A 14,463-nucleotide genomic window follows, 5' to 3' on the forward strand; every position below is an offset into this window, starting at 1 on the left:
TAACATGGGTGTTATGTTTCATAAACCCTGTTCTTACGAGTTTATGGATGACTTAGTTTTTTGTCATTAGTGACCACTTGGTTGGAGAGCAAGGATACATGACCACAATGGTAGCGGCATCGAGCCTTGAACCCGCTAACCTTTGGTTGAATAGATGTATCCATTGACAAGTAGGAACAAATAAGAACAGATACGCGGAAGTAATTTATTTTCACCATTCAAAACAAACAGAGAGCTACATTTGGTCATTTATGCTTCATCGATTTGATTCAACAAACGAGCTATATATTATATAACAACGCAGGTACAACACGCAGAACTTTTTGCAGTCAAAAGGCAACAGAGGCTGCTACATTAACACGCGTGTGGGTGCGGGTGGCGTTTCAAAGATAATTGAGACTAGCTTCACGATTAATAGGTTTTTGAAACTTAAGAAAATTAAATTTGCTTCAGAATTTTGCACACGAGATTGCTGGTTGGAAAACACCGAAATTTTCGCTCGTTTTAACATAACAACCGCATTATAAGAAAAAGTTCAGAAGAAATGAAGGTCTAAGTACGAGGATTGCCACGGTTTTCCAAATCTTTAACCTGAATAAAATAACAAGTTTATAACTTGAATAAAATAACAAGTATAATAACAAGATGCTTTGAGTTATTATATAGTAGGGTGGGGGAAGATGGGACACCTTTTTATTTTATTTTCTCCGCCCATTTGGTAGGAAACAAAGAACATTCAATGAATTATAAAACCCTATCTTCGCGACTTCCACAGACCGTTTATTAATTGTTTAAAATTAGATCAGGCTATTTGGATATGATGTGTTAAAGGTGTCCCATCTTCCCCACTCTACTATACATGTAATTATAACTATGGTTAAGCTCCTGCAGCAAAGAACGTCAACAGACCTGAGGTCTGACCAGATTTGGCCCATTACCCCGATATTGTATATGCACATTTTAATCTATTCTATGAGAGAGGTCGTACAGCCTTAAAAAAGAACAATTTTGCTGTTGAACTCAAAGAATACTCTTAGTGTATTTCCGAGGTTTTGTCGGCCATCTGACAAGACTTCATCAACAGATGAAGGTTTGCATAATTACTCACAAAGTAACATGCATGGTAGTTTGAAAGCTAGCACGAGGTGTACGAAACAGAACACTCTTGTTATAATGACTTTCGTCTACGACCGACCATGAGGATAAAGCAAGTTACATTCATTTATGGTTTACACATTCACCTTGTAAATTCTGACGATCCAATGTTCGGTGGTGTAAGCTTCATCCAAAACATCAAGTTCAAAATCTTTGTTTCCAATTTCTGCGTTACGTACTCGATCGTAACCAGTAGGTTTGTCTGTAAGGTGGTAGGTTTTAATGGAAAATGGGGGAATTTTTAAATGTACATTATATTATTCTATTTTATGTGAGTGAGGTCCCGCAGCACGGCACGTGGTGGCTCCTAGGATTCAGGCCAGGATTGTCCCATTACCACATACAGATTCTTATTTAGAAATTACGGTAAAGGTTTTTAATAGACATCGCGAGGTATAAACGAATGTCATAGATATTTATTCAGAAACTAAGATAAATTTGCGAAGGGATTTTAATCTGCAAGGGTGAAGTCTTATGGCAAGAACCAATTTGGGGTAATGGGCTAATTCTATCCTGAATGCTAGGACCCTTGCTGTGACACGCTGTGGTACCCACATGGAGTAGAAAAAGGCACAATATGGGTCCTGGGATTCTACTATTTAATTCCTTGCGGCTATATGAGTACTATACGAGTCCTGGGAGGGAATAAGATACATTGATTAATATTGTCAGTTATTAAACTCACTTTGCTCAGTGTAGACTTGTCCAAACCTGTAGTAACACATTTTGTACATCATGCAGTTTTGAAGAACCTGAAACAAGGAACAGATTTGTTAGTTTGACACATGGCCAAATTGTAAATCAAATTATTTTTTGCAAAAAGGCCATTTTATTTATTTATATTTTACACAACACATGTTAAAATTTTCCAATTATTTTTTGCAAAAAGGCCATTTTTTTTATTTATATTTTACACAATACATGTTAAAATTTTCCAATTATTTTTTGCAAAAAGGCCATTTTTTTTATTTATATTTTACACAATACATGTTAAAATTTTCCATAAATTATTGTTAATTAATGAAATAATTGAAACCTATTAACAACGGTCTATGACAGTTGCGAGGATGCGGTTTTATAATTTTTGGAATGTTCTTTGTTTACTACCAAATGTGACGGAAAAATAGAAAGAAAAAGGTGTCCAATCTTACCCCACCTCACTATACTACACAATAACAACTTTAAATTGGTCACATATTATGAAACACATAAATGAATTATTTTCACAAGCATTCATACCGGGGATCCTTCAGCATCTACTCTGAACTCGCCAGTAGGTGTGTAGTAATCAGATTCCTTGATATGAGCTCCACGGTCAGTTGATCCACCGATACGTACCATCCATAAGAACTTGTTGATATCTTTGGGAGTACTTATATTAATAATCACCAACAAGTATACATAAGTGGTAACTCGTAAGCTGGCATGAAGTATATGAAGTTAATATTTCTATAATAATAACCCAGTGTTATATATATGTGATAACTCGTAAGCTGGCATGAGGTGGGTGAAACAAAACACCCATGTTAAAACGACTGTCGTTTTCCGCCATGCAGGGATAAGCAAGTTACATTCAGTCAGTTTGTCACCCACAAAATTACGTATGTGGTAATTCGTAAGCGGGCACAAGGTGTATAAAACTGAACACTTGTGTTAAAAATTAAAATGACCATGCTGGGATAAGCAAGTTACATTCATTTAATCACCGACAAATGTATTTTTGTGTTTTAAAGTAAGCACAAGAAACACATAGATGAACATACCATCAGATGAATATCCAGTTAATCCGCCAAATATGACAAGAACATAATCCACATCAAGTTCGCGCATGATCTCATAAGCTTTGTCCTCTGTTGATGCCATAGCCTGTGGTGGGTGAAGTATTAGATTGGGGTAAGATGGTCCAAATGTATGTAGTCAATTGGGGTAAGACGGGTATATTTAGTAAGTTTGGGTAAGGTTTTTCACTGTTGGTGACCTTACCCATATAGAACAAAAATTTAGACAATTTTTTACCCAAAAAATAAAAACATAAGACAAACAACTGTGACCAGCAACAAATCAAAAACTTTGCATGAAAATTTTTTCTAAACTAAATACATCATATATATAGATATGAAATAGATATGAAGCATCTTATATATATTACCTGTCCAACCCTAGAGATATGGGTGTTGTTCCATGTGTTATTATCAACAAGGATAGTTCGGTTTGCCATTGCTGTTATTTGGTATCCGTAATCCCACCATGACATAACCTTGGCGTTCTAAACAAAGAAATAAAAAAGTTTTAATAAGATAAAAAATCTGTGTTGTAAACTTGGTTAAGTAAATTTGAAAAACTTAGTGTTTATCAAATGTCTTAATTTAATAAAAAAGTAACAATTTGCATAATCAAATATTAAGGAACAACATTCCTTTACATTCTAATGAAAAAGTTAACAAGTTTTATTAAAACCATAGAAACTATTAGTATTTTTGTTAACTACATTTGAAAAAGTAGTGTAGTGTCTATCAAATGATTCATTAAAAAGGAATAACTTTCATAATCTAGGCATCTCATCATGGACCTAATAGTTGTATTTGTTTTAAATACAAGGAGCCTTGACAAGTTTTTATTATATTAAAAAATTGGATATGGTGTTTTTTTTTGTTATAATAAAATCTTAAGGATCACAAAGTACCCTGTGATTCAATAAATTTGTTTTACAAATAAAAGGCCTCAGAAGTAGCAAATTGCGTCCTCATATACAATCAGTCCGCTGAATTTAATATCACATCATAGGCCTGCTTAATTAAACATGGTTGGAACTTATTGAAGCTAGAAAAAGATCTCCCATTTGTGGGGACTTCCTCACCTCAGGTGTGTTCTGTCTGAGCCAGTAATAAGCTTCCCTGAAGTCGTCAAAGATGATACGACCACCATCTCCACCTCGTGCACTCAGGACAATAGAAGGACTTGAATAAGCTTCCGATGTTACCCACACACTGTGTGATGCGAATAGAGAAAGCAGAATGCTCATAAGTAGAACCATACCGGTGGAAATCTGGGACAAGAATACACTTTGCTTTTGGGACTGGGTTTATGAGAAACAAAGTTGATTTTACACACAATATGACAAGAAAAAGCTAAGACTGTCTTCTCCAATTTTATGTTTAAAAACATAGTTTGGTTAATTAAAATTTAATGAATTGCATAAAAATCCAAATTTTTAAACCTCGTTTTTAGCAGGGTATGAGTTGTCTGTCTTCACTCTTCCTTTCTTATCTTTCACAACAACAGTGTCAAGATTTTTCATAAAACTTGTCAGGATATGATTCACACCAATGCCAGCAAGAACCGCCATCACAGGTGCAAGTACCAACATTAGACGCACCTGGTGTAAACGGGGGGTGGGGGTTACAAACCTTTAAAGACCAAACTGTACAATGGCATTAACCTATTTAGCAGTTTTTGGGAAAAATATTATTAACAAATTTAACACATTTTGAGAAAAATACATTCATTTCAAAAGAACACAGAGAAAAGGAAATGTTTGATTTTTCGTGTTAAGTATTTTATAAAAAACAAAATGTATCCTTTATGAAATACTTGGCTGCTCCGCTGCAGCATACAATGGGTAACCAAGGTCTAAATGGGTTGAATGTATTTTCCTACTTACCATCACGGCAGCAAAGTACATGCTGGTCACTCCATATAACACAATAAATAGATTGTAATCGGTCAAGTTCTTAAAACAAACGTACAATCCAACTGCAATGATAATGTTATTATTAGTGTACTGGAATAAATAGGGCTGGATTTGTGGGACTAGAAACTTGGGAAATGTATAACTTTGTAAAATATAAAATTTAAGAGTTACCTGAGATATCTCTAATTTTTTTCCTTTCATTAAATGATTTTAAATGGAGAAAAAAAGAAAAAATGTTAAATTTATAAAATGATTTTAAACGTAGAAAAAAAGAAAACATCGTCAAATTTTTAAAATCTTTTTTACTTTACCTGGAAACATGAATACCAACATCTGGAGATCAAAATAAAATGACGACCAAGTAGTCGGCTGATGTTCTGATACAGAAGCAATGATTGGGATATTGTTCTTGGCGTAACTTGGGTCAAGGAGGGAATAGAAACGTCCCGTCCATGGGGCGATCTTACCTGTAGGAAACGGTGATTTAATGAGTGATTGTAAGGTTTTGTGATCAGGGTTTTGTGGAATGAAAAAAGCTAACTTGAATCTTAACCATACAGTAAACACGACTTGCTATGCACAGTATGCAGTAAGCAGTGACAGTTTTTTGAATAGTGCTACTTAAGCCAAATATTGAAGCTATAGGTTAAAAAGATCACTAATCCTGTGCGTAAGGGTAATGGGTTAACTCTGGCCTAAATCTCCTGGAGTGCCACACTAGCTAGGATCTCTATTCTTTTCTGTATGAGTAAGGTTCTTGAAGACCTGGGCTTTCAAATAGATTTGGCCCATTACCCCAACAACACTGTAGGACCTCACCCACAATAGAAAGTAGAAACCACTTACCTGATAGTGTAAGGAATGCAATTGCTCCGCCGAAAATGGCGATGACAAGGTAGTATAATGCTTGCCAGAAGATGGCGTAATGAGCCGCTGAGAGACGACTTTTAAGGAATGCAACGAAAGATACAATCTGACAGAGACCAAACACACCAAGTGCTCCCATGTGCTCAGAGGTTTGTACTGGCTGTAATGGTAAAGATGAAGAAATTGTAAAAGTCCGGCAACACTGCATAGTGGGGCAATAAAAATATTCTAAAACAAAAAAATAGAAAACAGTTAAACAGGTCGAAAATTTTAGCGATTGTTTTACATGTTTTACCTTTTGTGTATGGCTGACAATTTATACCAATATTGACCACTAAGTCTTGCTCAGATACACAGACTTACAATGATACACACAGACAGCATTGAACCTGGTATCCTTTTAAAAATAACCACTGTGCCAAAGCTAGAAAGCTACAGTTGACTATCTCAAGCTTGTTGGTAAATTAGCACAAAGCCTTCAAACAATTTTTTTGTTGGTGTACTAAACAAAAAGCCATTAAATAATTTTACCTGAAAACCGACGAAGGATATTTGCATTGAAAGGATTGTCCCCACACAATAAACTGTGGTATAAGCCACGTATATACGGTGCGAGAATCTCCCGGTGACAATACAAGCAAGAACATGGATTGGGATCAAGTTGATTAGAAAGACGTACCCTCCCCATGACGAGACCTGGCGTATGAATATCAACAGTTATAAGGATTTATTTACAGATAAATGTGAATTTCCAGTTTTTAAAAAATTGGATTTAAAAGCAGTCTATTATACTAGGGTGGGCAATGTTTGATTTTTTATTCATTGTTAAACATATAATGTTGTTATGCCATGTCAAAATCAGACAATGCATATAATCTAAAAATACAACAGATGTGTCACATAATAAATGTTCTATTCCATAATGCCACAAAAATTTTCGTCAAAGGCATTATATGAATTAAATTTTTATGGTATAAAATTAATGATATTGTTAAAAGTTTCTACAAACCATGTAAAAGTAAGCAAGTGAGCAGAGTACGGCCCAGAAAACACTTCCCGTCTTAACTGACTTGATCCACAGCGTGTAAGTGAACAACATACAGAAGATAGCAATACCTTCGTTATCATATGAGCCTGGAAAAAAATCACTCAAAATAACATATACAGTAATAGTTTTTAAAATACATTGGTCAACAACAAAAATGTTGTTGTAAATATAACACTTGACACTGATCGTAGCAGTAACCTTAGGGTTGCCGGGGTAAGTCACACAAATATTTGAAACAATGGGCACCATAGGCGCCTAACGAGGTCAGACAGGTTAGTTGGGCACCATATGTTTCAAAACCAAGTTTCACACTTAAACAGCTTTAACACCAGACAAGAGTCAAAATGTAATGCAATCACCACATTAATCAATTAGGTCCCGCATGTTTGACAAACAGATGTAACACCTTTATAACAAAGCTGTTAATCAATTTTTTTGCCTAACACTTGCAAATACGTTGTGTTCTATTATTTTGACGATAATAAAAAGAGCTTAAAAAACCCTTATGTACAGACCTGCAACAGATCTTGAGATATAACCCGGCACAATAGCCATGAATGCTGCCGCCACTAAACCAGCTCCACTGTTGGAAAGTTCCTTAGTAAGGTGGTATGTTACAATGGATGTGAATGAAGAGAAGAGAGGAGCAAGGAAGACACACATGTTCCGGATGTCGATAGTGATGTTTAGGAGATGAAGGACTTTGTAGAAAGCTGCCGCTGTTACCATCAATCCTTGGTGGTGGAGATGGTGTTAAAATAATTCAGTAAAAAAATAAGGTTTATTGGGCAAATGATGACAATGGATGACCAAGAATACATTTTAAAATACTTTAATTTGAGGTTTAAAATTCAAGGGGTAATGGGCCACCTCTGGCTTAAACGCAAAGTCGTATGTCAAAGGACCTCGCTGTCGCTATATTATGGTGTAAAAATTTGCAACAACTATAAAAGCAGGCAGGTTTTTAACATGTAAAAAAACTAAAAATACAGTAGAGCAATTTTAGTGAACTGACTTATCTATGCCAAAACTTTCCCAAAAAATACAATTTGTCGGGAAAATTCAAACTCTGATCATTTAAATTATAGAGAGAATATTTTTTTCATGTTTTTATACAAAATATTTCATCTCCAACCTGGATAAATAGTTCCACCAATGATACGACCAAGTGGGTACCAAGCCATTTCATCAAACCAGTTATGGAATTCATAAAATCCTTTCTCGGCCAAATATCTTGTGGTCCGGTAGTTAAAGTAAGGATCAAACTCGTGGATGACGCTTTCAAACCGAAGGACTGAAAACAATCTCACGCAGAAAGCTGGAAATGTGAAACATTGCTGTTAATTAACATTGTATGGCTATAGAATAATGACAAACATAGGTGTTAGTGTATTTTAACAATGTCTTGCCAGAATTTACTAAGCATTTCAGGAAATATGAAAAGTTCTTGTTAAATAACATTGTAGGGCTTCAGAATAATAACAACTATAGGTGTAAGAGTTTTTTAACAATGTCACGCCAGAATTTACTAAACATTAAAAAGTCCCATTGACACAATGCAAATATGATAATGAAATAGGCGTATACAATATATATGAGCTATAGTATAACAAATACATACCTAGTATGCAGCAAATAGCCAACACCAGCATCTTAAGCAGGGTGTCTTGCTTTTCACTAGACATTCGGAAAAATCCAGTTTTGACCATTTTTGTAATCTGCACAAGATTAAACAACTAGTTAAACAAAATTTTATATGTTATATACTTGTTTATTCTCACATGGCGGGGCAACGAAAGTCGTTATAACACGGGCGTTCTGTTTAATACACCTCGAACCGCTTACGAGTTTCCACGTATGCAACTTTGTGGGTTATTATTTAATTTCGAGTTTTACTTTAAATATTTGACCTTTCGAAAACACACAAACTAAAAACAGCAGCGGGCCTACCGTACTGGCAAACTACGTGTTACAATATGATATGCCGCTGACGCGAGTATTTGCAATAAACAAAACGTAAAACGCTAAAAAAACATTGCTTAATTACCTTGGTCTTACTATTTTCAGTTGCAAAATATTGTTGTAGTCAGTCCAACAACCTATAAAATGTACGGAAAACAGAAAGAAACAGCTAACGTGTTGTACTAGAGTCAAGATACGCGCCACTGAATGTTACACGTCTACCGGTATCTTGCGTCACTTGCGTAACTACGTGTCAACTACGTCATCACGAAACAAACGTACTCTCTACCGCACCGAGACTGCGCGGTTAATTTATTAGTCCCCGAAAATGTAAACATGGAGCTAAAATGGTTTAATAGTATTAATTTGGTTTTAGTTAGTATCGAGACAAAGTCATTGACTTTAAATAAATACGTTGATATAATTATATCTGGCGCCGTGACACAACGGCTAGCGCGCCTGCCTCTAACCTAGGAGTTACGGCTTCAATGCTCGTCGCTGCTACCATTGTAGGCGTATGTATCCTTGTGCACGGCACTTAACGGTCGTTGCTCCAAACCAGTGGTCACTAACAAATTGTCGGCCGTTCAAATAAGTTACATAGGGGATATCTCGCAAGCGGGCACGAGGTATATGAAATTGTATTATCACGATTTCCATTGCCGCCCGCGAGAATAAATTGGCATCATATCATTCAATCACGTTTGCTATATTTACTTGACTGTTGTACAGTAAAATATAATATTACCACCTTTGTTATTTCTTTAAGTAGACGAATTCATAGGCGCCACTAACAAAAGTTTTTGTAGTGTAAAGTTACAACTGAACGCAAAAGCAGAATTACACTTATGGTTATTCCCCTGCATCGCTTCTTCTTTGAACAGACCAGTTGTTCTGGTTCAATAGTAGTCGAATCGAGTGCAGCCAGTGGAACGAAGTTCCTATAATAGGTATGCAGCAGAGCCATAGAAATACCGAGTAGTCCAAGTCCAACCCATTGTTACGTAAAACACAAATTGAACGGCAATTTGGGTCCAAAATAACACAGTAGGTATAGGGAAAATGTATGTTTTTCGGTAAATTACAGAAAAACTTGGGCCTAAAAACAAATTTAAAGGTTGAAAAATGTAAAAAACATGTGTTATTTGTTTTCTGTGTCAAAAAAAGTCACAAATTAGAATTAGAAGCGGTTAATTTGCGACATTTTAGTCATTTAATGCGGCTAAATTTAGACATTTTTTCTAAAAAATGTTTGGTAAGGTAAATAGAAGCTGTTTTACACCTTCCCACAATAGGAAAACACAAACAAAACTTAACAAGTTCGTTTAAACCCTTTGTCAAAGTCACCACTTTTGCTCTATTTTGGACACACATAGACGGCAGTTGGACTACTCGGTGTTTATACGACTCTAGTATGCAGTGGGTTGGGAAAGATAGAACAATTTTTCATTCTTTTTATCGTCCCAAACCGCAAAACAAGGTTGGTGATATCTTTTGAACAGACGAGTTGATCTGATTTAATAGTAGTCGAATCAAGGCAGCCAGTGGAACGAAGTTCCTAAAAGCTATATCGTAGGTTGGGAAAGATGAGACATGTTTTCATTCCCTTTATTATCCCATTTGGTATAGTTAACAAAAGTACTTACAGAATTATAAAACCGCAGCCCCACGACTCTAAAAAACAGTGTTAAAAAGATGATCAGGAACCGCTTGCTTCTATTTTTAAAACAACGTAGGTTGTGTCAGTAAGTGGGATAGAAACTATATTCCCGCCTCTGGTTATTTCCCTATTCTTTATTCATCTTATAAAGCTTATTTCACTTCAACCACATTGAGGATAAGTTGTAAAGTTTAACTGTTAGTTAAAAGATGTACAAAACTTATACAACGATAGAGAAACGTCCGAGTGAGATCAGATTTTCGCAAGATAGCATACATCATAAGTTTCGCAGAAGTTCTTGTCACGGTGAAGACAATGTGAATGACACGCTTGACAAAATACTTTCTGGGCAACTCCTTGCAACTGATCTGCGTCGAATTGAAGTAGCAGAAAAAGATGGAGAGCTTTATACTTTAGGAAATCGTAGACTTTATATATTTCGTGTTCTCGAATTAAAAGGAAAGTTAAAGACAATACGCGTTAACGTTGTTTCAAGTCTTCGTCGGGGCTTAACGACGATAAATGATGGCGTGTCAATTTACATGAGGAATGGCGGTGGTACCAGGGATCATGCACATGCTGCACCGATACCAAAGCCCAAGTAAGTGTTGTATTTAATAATCGTTTTTAACTTTTCATGTTTTTAAATTCCTTATCTGCTATAGGGAGATTGTGCATAAACTGTTGGACGAATTGCTGCTCCAAGTTATAAATTCTGCAAGTCAACACACCACAAACGAAGCGGGCACAAGCATGAGTGTTAGTAAAGTTGTTCCTGATGGTAGCAAAGCAAAATCTACAGATGTTGTTGGTAAAAATAGTGATGACGCAATTAAAACAGACGGTGCCATAGGTGAGTCAAGTGAAGGCGTTGTTACAACATATCCTGACGTCATCATTTCCTCTGACGTAGCTGTAGTTGATGCTGCAGTGTATGAAGTATGTAGTGACCTTAATAAGTCCTTCGAGAAAGTCAACAAACCTAACAACTTAAGTGATGGTGACGTAGAAACCCAAAATGATGACGTGGCAATCAGAGATGATGACGTGGTAACCAGAGATGATGATGTGGTAACCAAAGCTCATGACGTGGAAACCCAAGATGATGACGTAGTAACCAAGAATGACAACGTGGAAACCAAAGTTGATGGCGTGGTAACCAAAGCTAATGACGTAGAAACCCAAGTTGATGACGTAGTAACCAAAGTTGATGACGTGGAAACCAAAGACGTCATACCATCATTTGATAGTGATGCAAATATCTTTACAGTCGAAAAAGATCGCACGTCACACCAGTTAGGTAAACGTAGGCATGTAGAACTTGCAGGTGAGTTCTTGTGTGTTTGGTCAGTATAGATCGACGTAATGATACTTCCTATACACAGATACTGCGTCTGCTGGCGAACCAGAAGCCAAACGATCAAAGACATAATTATACTGAACTTGTAGTGTTTATAGGTTGTGTATTTATGTACCCTGTTTAATCTATATAATCGTTGCTTTACGTTTTCTTCAACTCGTTTCCCAGCTTGGTAATTATTAGTTCAAACCGTTACTAATTTTATATAAGTTTTATTTTTCTTTATTTGTATTTTATTCTTTCCGACGCTTCAAGTGCGTTTTTGTAAAACAAAACTAGCGTCACATACCCAAACACCCAGTGTTGGGTCTTAAAGTGTATTGCGAAAAACGCGACGATAAATAAGCGCAGTGTGACAAATGTAAACATTTAACAAGCCATACACGATATAGTGATGTAACATCAATAAACGACGAAGCGTTGATGCTCTTTACGTCGTTTACGTCATACCAAACCCACGCCATGCAAAGGCAGCGTGGGTTTACATCTGTCGTTGTAATGGCGTCATACACGCGTCGGTGGAAGAAAACAAAGTCACTTAAATGTAAAGTGTACAGTTGGACCCAAACCACCATGACGCGTGCAAAGTTAACCTCATCCTCCAGCAGAAGGACGACTGTTGCCTGGTCGCCATCGCGCTGAATTAGAAGGCCCACCGCCTAAAGGACTGAAATCTACAAATAAAAAGCAGAAGTTAAAAATTTTGTAGCCTGCTTATAAGTTACCACATATGTAACTGCAATTATTTTAGGAGATTTTTTTTAATGTATGGCTGACAATTTTGACAACGCATAAGGGGCCACTGGGTTGAAGCAATCACTGTTATGTTTCACCAAATCCAAACACAACTTACCACTTGATCTTAAAGGCTTGGATTCTTTATTTCTCTTAATATGTGACTGTGTAGCTTGGTTGGGGTCTGGTTTCTTTTGGAAAAAAAGTTATTAAAAGTTAACTATCGCAGCAGGAAAAGAATAATGAGCAGACATTAAAAGTCGTTCAGTGCCGACATTAAGACAGCACCACTCAATTTCAGAACTGGTGAACTTGTTTAGTTATAGTTCATAGAACTGTTTATCAACTCTTGCAACCCTTTGAATTTAACATAGCAATATTAGCCAGTTAACGAACAGGTACAATATAAAGGTATTTACCTGATCTAACTTCTTAGAAGTCTTTGATTGAGTTTTCCCAGCTTTAAGAGCATCATGGTCATTTATCTTCTGCATTCTTTTTTGCTCTTCTTGCTGTGAGTTTAAAATAAATTCCATAAATTCAGATAACAGTTGGCAAGTCGGCCAAAATTAAGAGTATATATATAAATAAAATGAATGTTGGAAAGTTATAAGTTATAACACTTATGAAATATACATACATGAGATTACAGTAAAGAAAAGTTTATTATGTTAATATGTTATTACTGCATGGAAACAGAGACAACATTGTTTTACCATTACCACCAACATTTTCGCTTTTCTAAACTCTCCTGTTCTATGTTATAGTGAACAAAAAGACAAAATAAAGACCCTTGTCTTCTCATAAGATGTTGTCTTAAGATACAGGCTTTGATTTCAGGGATATAAAGCTGCAATGGTATCAGTATAAAGTCACCACAAATACTTCACCTCTCTCAATCTTTCCTCGTGCTCGCGTGCAGCTGCATCGTGCCTGTCTTGCAACTTTTTACGAGCGCGTTCCATTGCAACACTACGTGCTTCCACTTGCTCTGGAGCTAATAGGAAACATTAGAATGTAACTTGCTTTATCATCAGGTGGCCGAAAACGACCGTCATTTACAAGTTGTCATGAATGTGACATTGTGTATTTTGTTTTAATTTTACCATGTATTTGTTCAATACAAATATATTGAATATCAAATATTATTAAAAAATTGTGTTTTAAAGACCAAAAATGTTACTGGTCTTTGGTTATCTGGTTTTGGTGCAAATATTATTGCATTTTACATTTCAATTTCAAATGATATTTAAATTGTATTTTACAGACCAAAAATTTTACTGGTCACCAGCTAAAGGACTGTCGATTAGTGGATTACTACTTACTCATGTTTTCTGTGTCATCATAATATGTCTTCCTGCGCCCAAACAAATTCTTGACTGATTTTTCAATATTTGTCCAAACAAACATGGCTGCAACAAAGCCAAACAACAAGAACCAGCCATAAGCTTGTAGGAATGCTAAACCTGGGGAAAACATAGCAATTGTGAAAATGTCAGTACTTATTAATTTATTATACAACACAGTAATTATGAAAATGAGAACTTGTTATTTCAAAATCCATAAATACTAAGTTGAAGTTTAGTGTAAAATGTAGAGGGTGCATTCTTTACTATCACCCACAAATCTTGTATTTTTATACAGGGAAAAATACATTCAGGTTCAATAGAAAGCAAATGATAACAGTTAGATTTTCTACTGTTTTGATGATAACAGCAAATAATAACAATAAATTTCTACTGTTTTGAAACAAAAATTGCACACAACATTAAAAATACTCAACTACAAATAAAAAACATGTTCACCTTGGTTAAAAACAGACATCATGACGTACGGGTTTTCATTTATTAAAGGTCCTTGGTTCCCTGCATTTCCAGCAGTATTCGGATCTCCAGGAGCTTCTAAAATGTCCTCGTCCATTTTTACTGTTAGACTACGTACTAAGAAACAGAAAAATATAAAAAATTAAGCAAAAATCGTAACGT

General features: G+C 35.7%; 3 protein-coding genes across 3 annotated transcripts; 1 reads left to right on the top strand and 2 right to left on the bottom strand.

Annotated features, from left to right (window-relative positions):
* Positions 1-191: 191 nt before the first annotated feature.
* LOC149737134 (dolichyl-diphosphooligosaccharide--protein glycosyltransferase subunit STT3A-like) lies at positions 192-8,982 on the bottom strand. The gene is made up of 17 exons (XM_089876312.1): positions 8,809-8,982; positions 8,383-8,479; positions 7,897-8,079; positions 7,277-7,495; positions 6,723-6,847; positions 6,245-6,409; positions 5,693-5,873; positions 5,158-5,313; positions 4,817-4,908; positions 4,373-4,531; positions 4,013-4,201; positions 3,305-3,421; positions 2,919-3,021; positions 2,395-2,516; positions 1,841-1,907; positions 1,242-1,357; positions 192-591 (listed from the first exon to the last, which is right to left on the bottom strand). Exons 2-17 carry the CDS (start codon positions 8,468-8,470, stop codon positions 553-555), a joined length of 2,121 nt encoding a protein of 706 aa, XP_089732438.1. The 5' UTR covers positions 8,471-8,479; positions 8,809-8,982; the 3' UTR covers positions 192-552.
* A 293-nt stretch (positions 8,983-9,275) lies between these two features.
* On the top strand, positions 9,276-12,176 carry LOC149737135 (uncharacterized). Its single transcript, XM_089876324.1, has 3 exons — positions 9,276-10,984; positions 11,049-11,710; positions 11,769-12,176. The coding sequence occupies exons 1-3, from the start codon at positions 10,593-10,595 to the stop codon at positions 11,813-11,815; spliced, it is 1,101 nt and encodes a 366-aa protein (XP_089732450.1). The 5' UTR covers positions 9,276-10,592; the 3' UTR covers positions 11,816-12,176.
* Positions 12,025-14,443, bottom strand: LOC149737136 (selenoprotein S-like). The gene is made up of 6 exons (XM_089876334.1): positions 14,284-14,443; positions 13,804-13,944; positions 13,369-13,475; positions 12,898-12,990; positions 12,597-12,669; positions 12,025-12,417 (listed from the first exon to the last, which is right to left on the bottom strand). Exons 1-6 carry the CDS (start codon positions 14,396-14,398, stop codon positions 12,332-12,334), a joined length of 615 nt encoding a protein of 204 aa, XP_089732460.1. The 5' UTR covers positions 14,399-14,443; the 3' UTR covers positions 12,025-12,331.
* Between the last annotated feature and the right edge of the window lie 20 nt (positions 14,444-14,463).

Source organism: Ciona robusta, chromosome 4 (assembly GCF_009617815.1).
Source record: "Ciona robusta chromosome 4, ASM961781v2".
Lineage (NCBI taxonomy): Eukaryota > Metazoa > Chordata > Ascidiacea > Phlebobranchia > Cionidae > Ciona > Ciona robusta.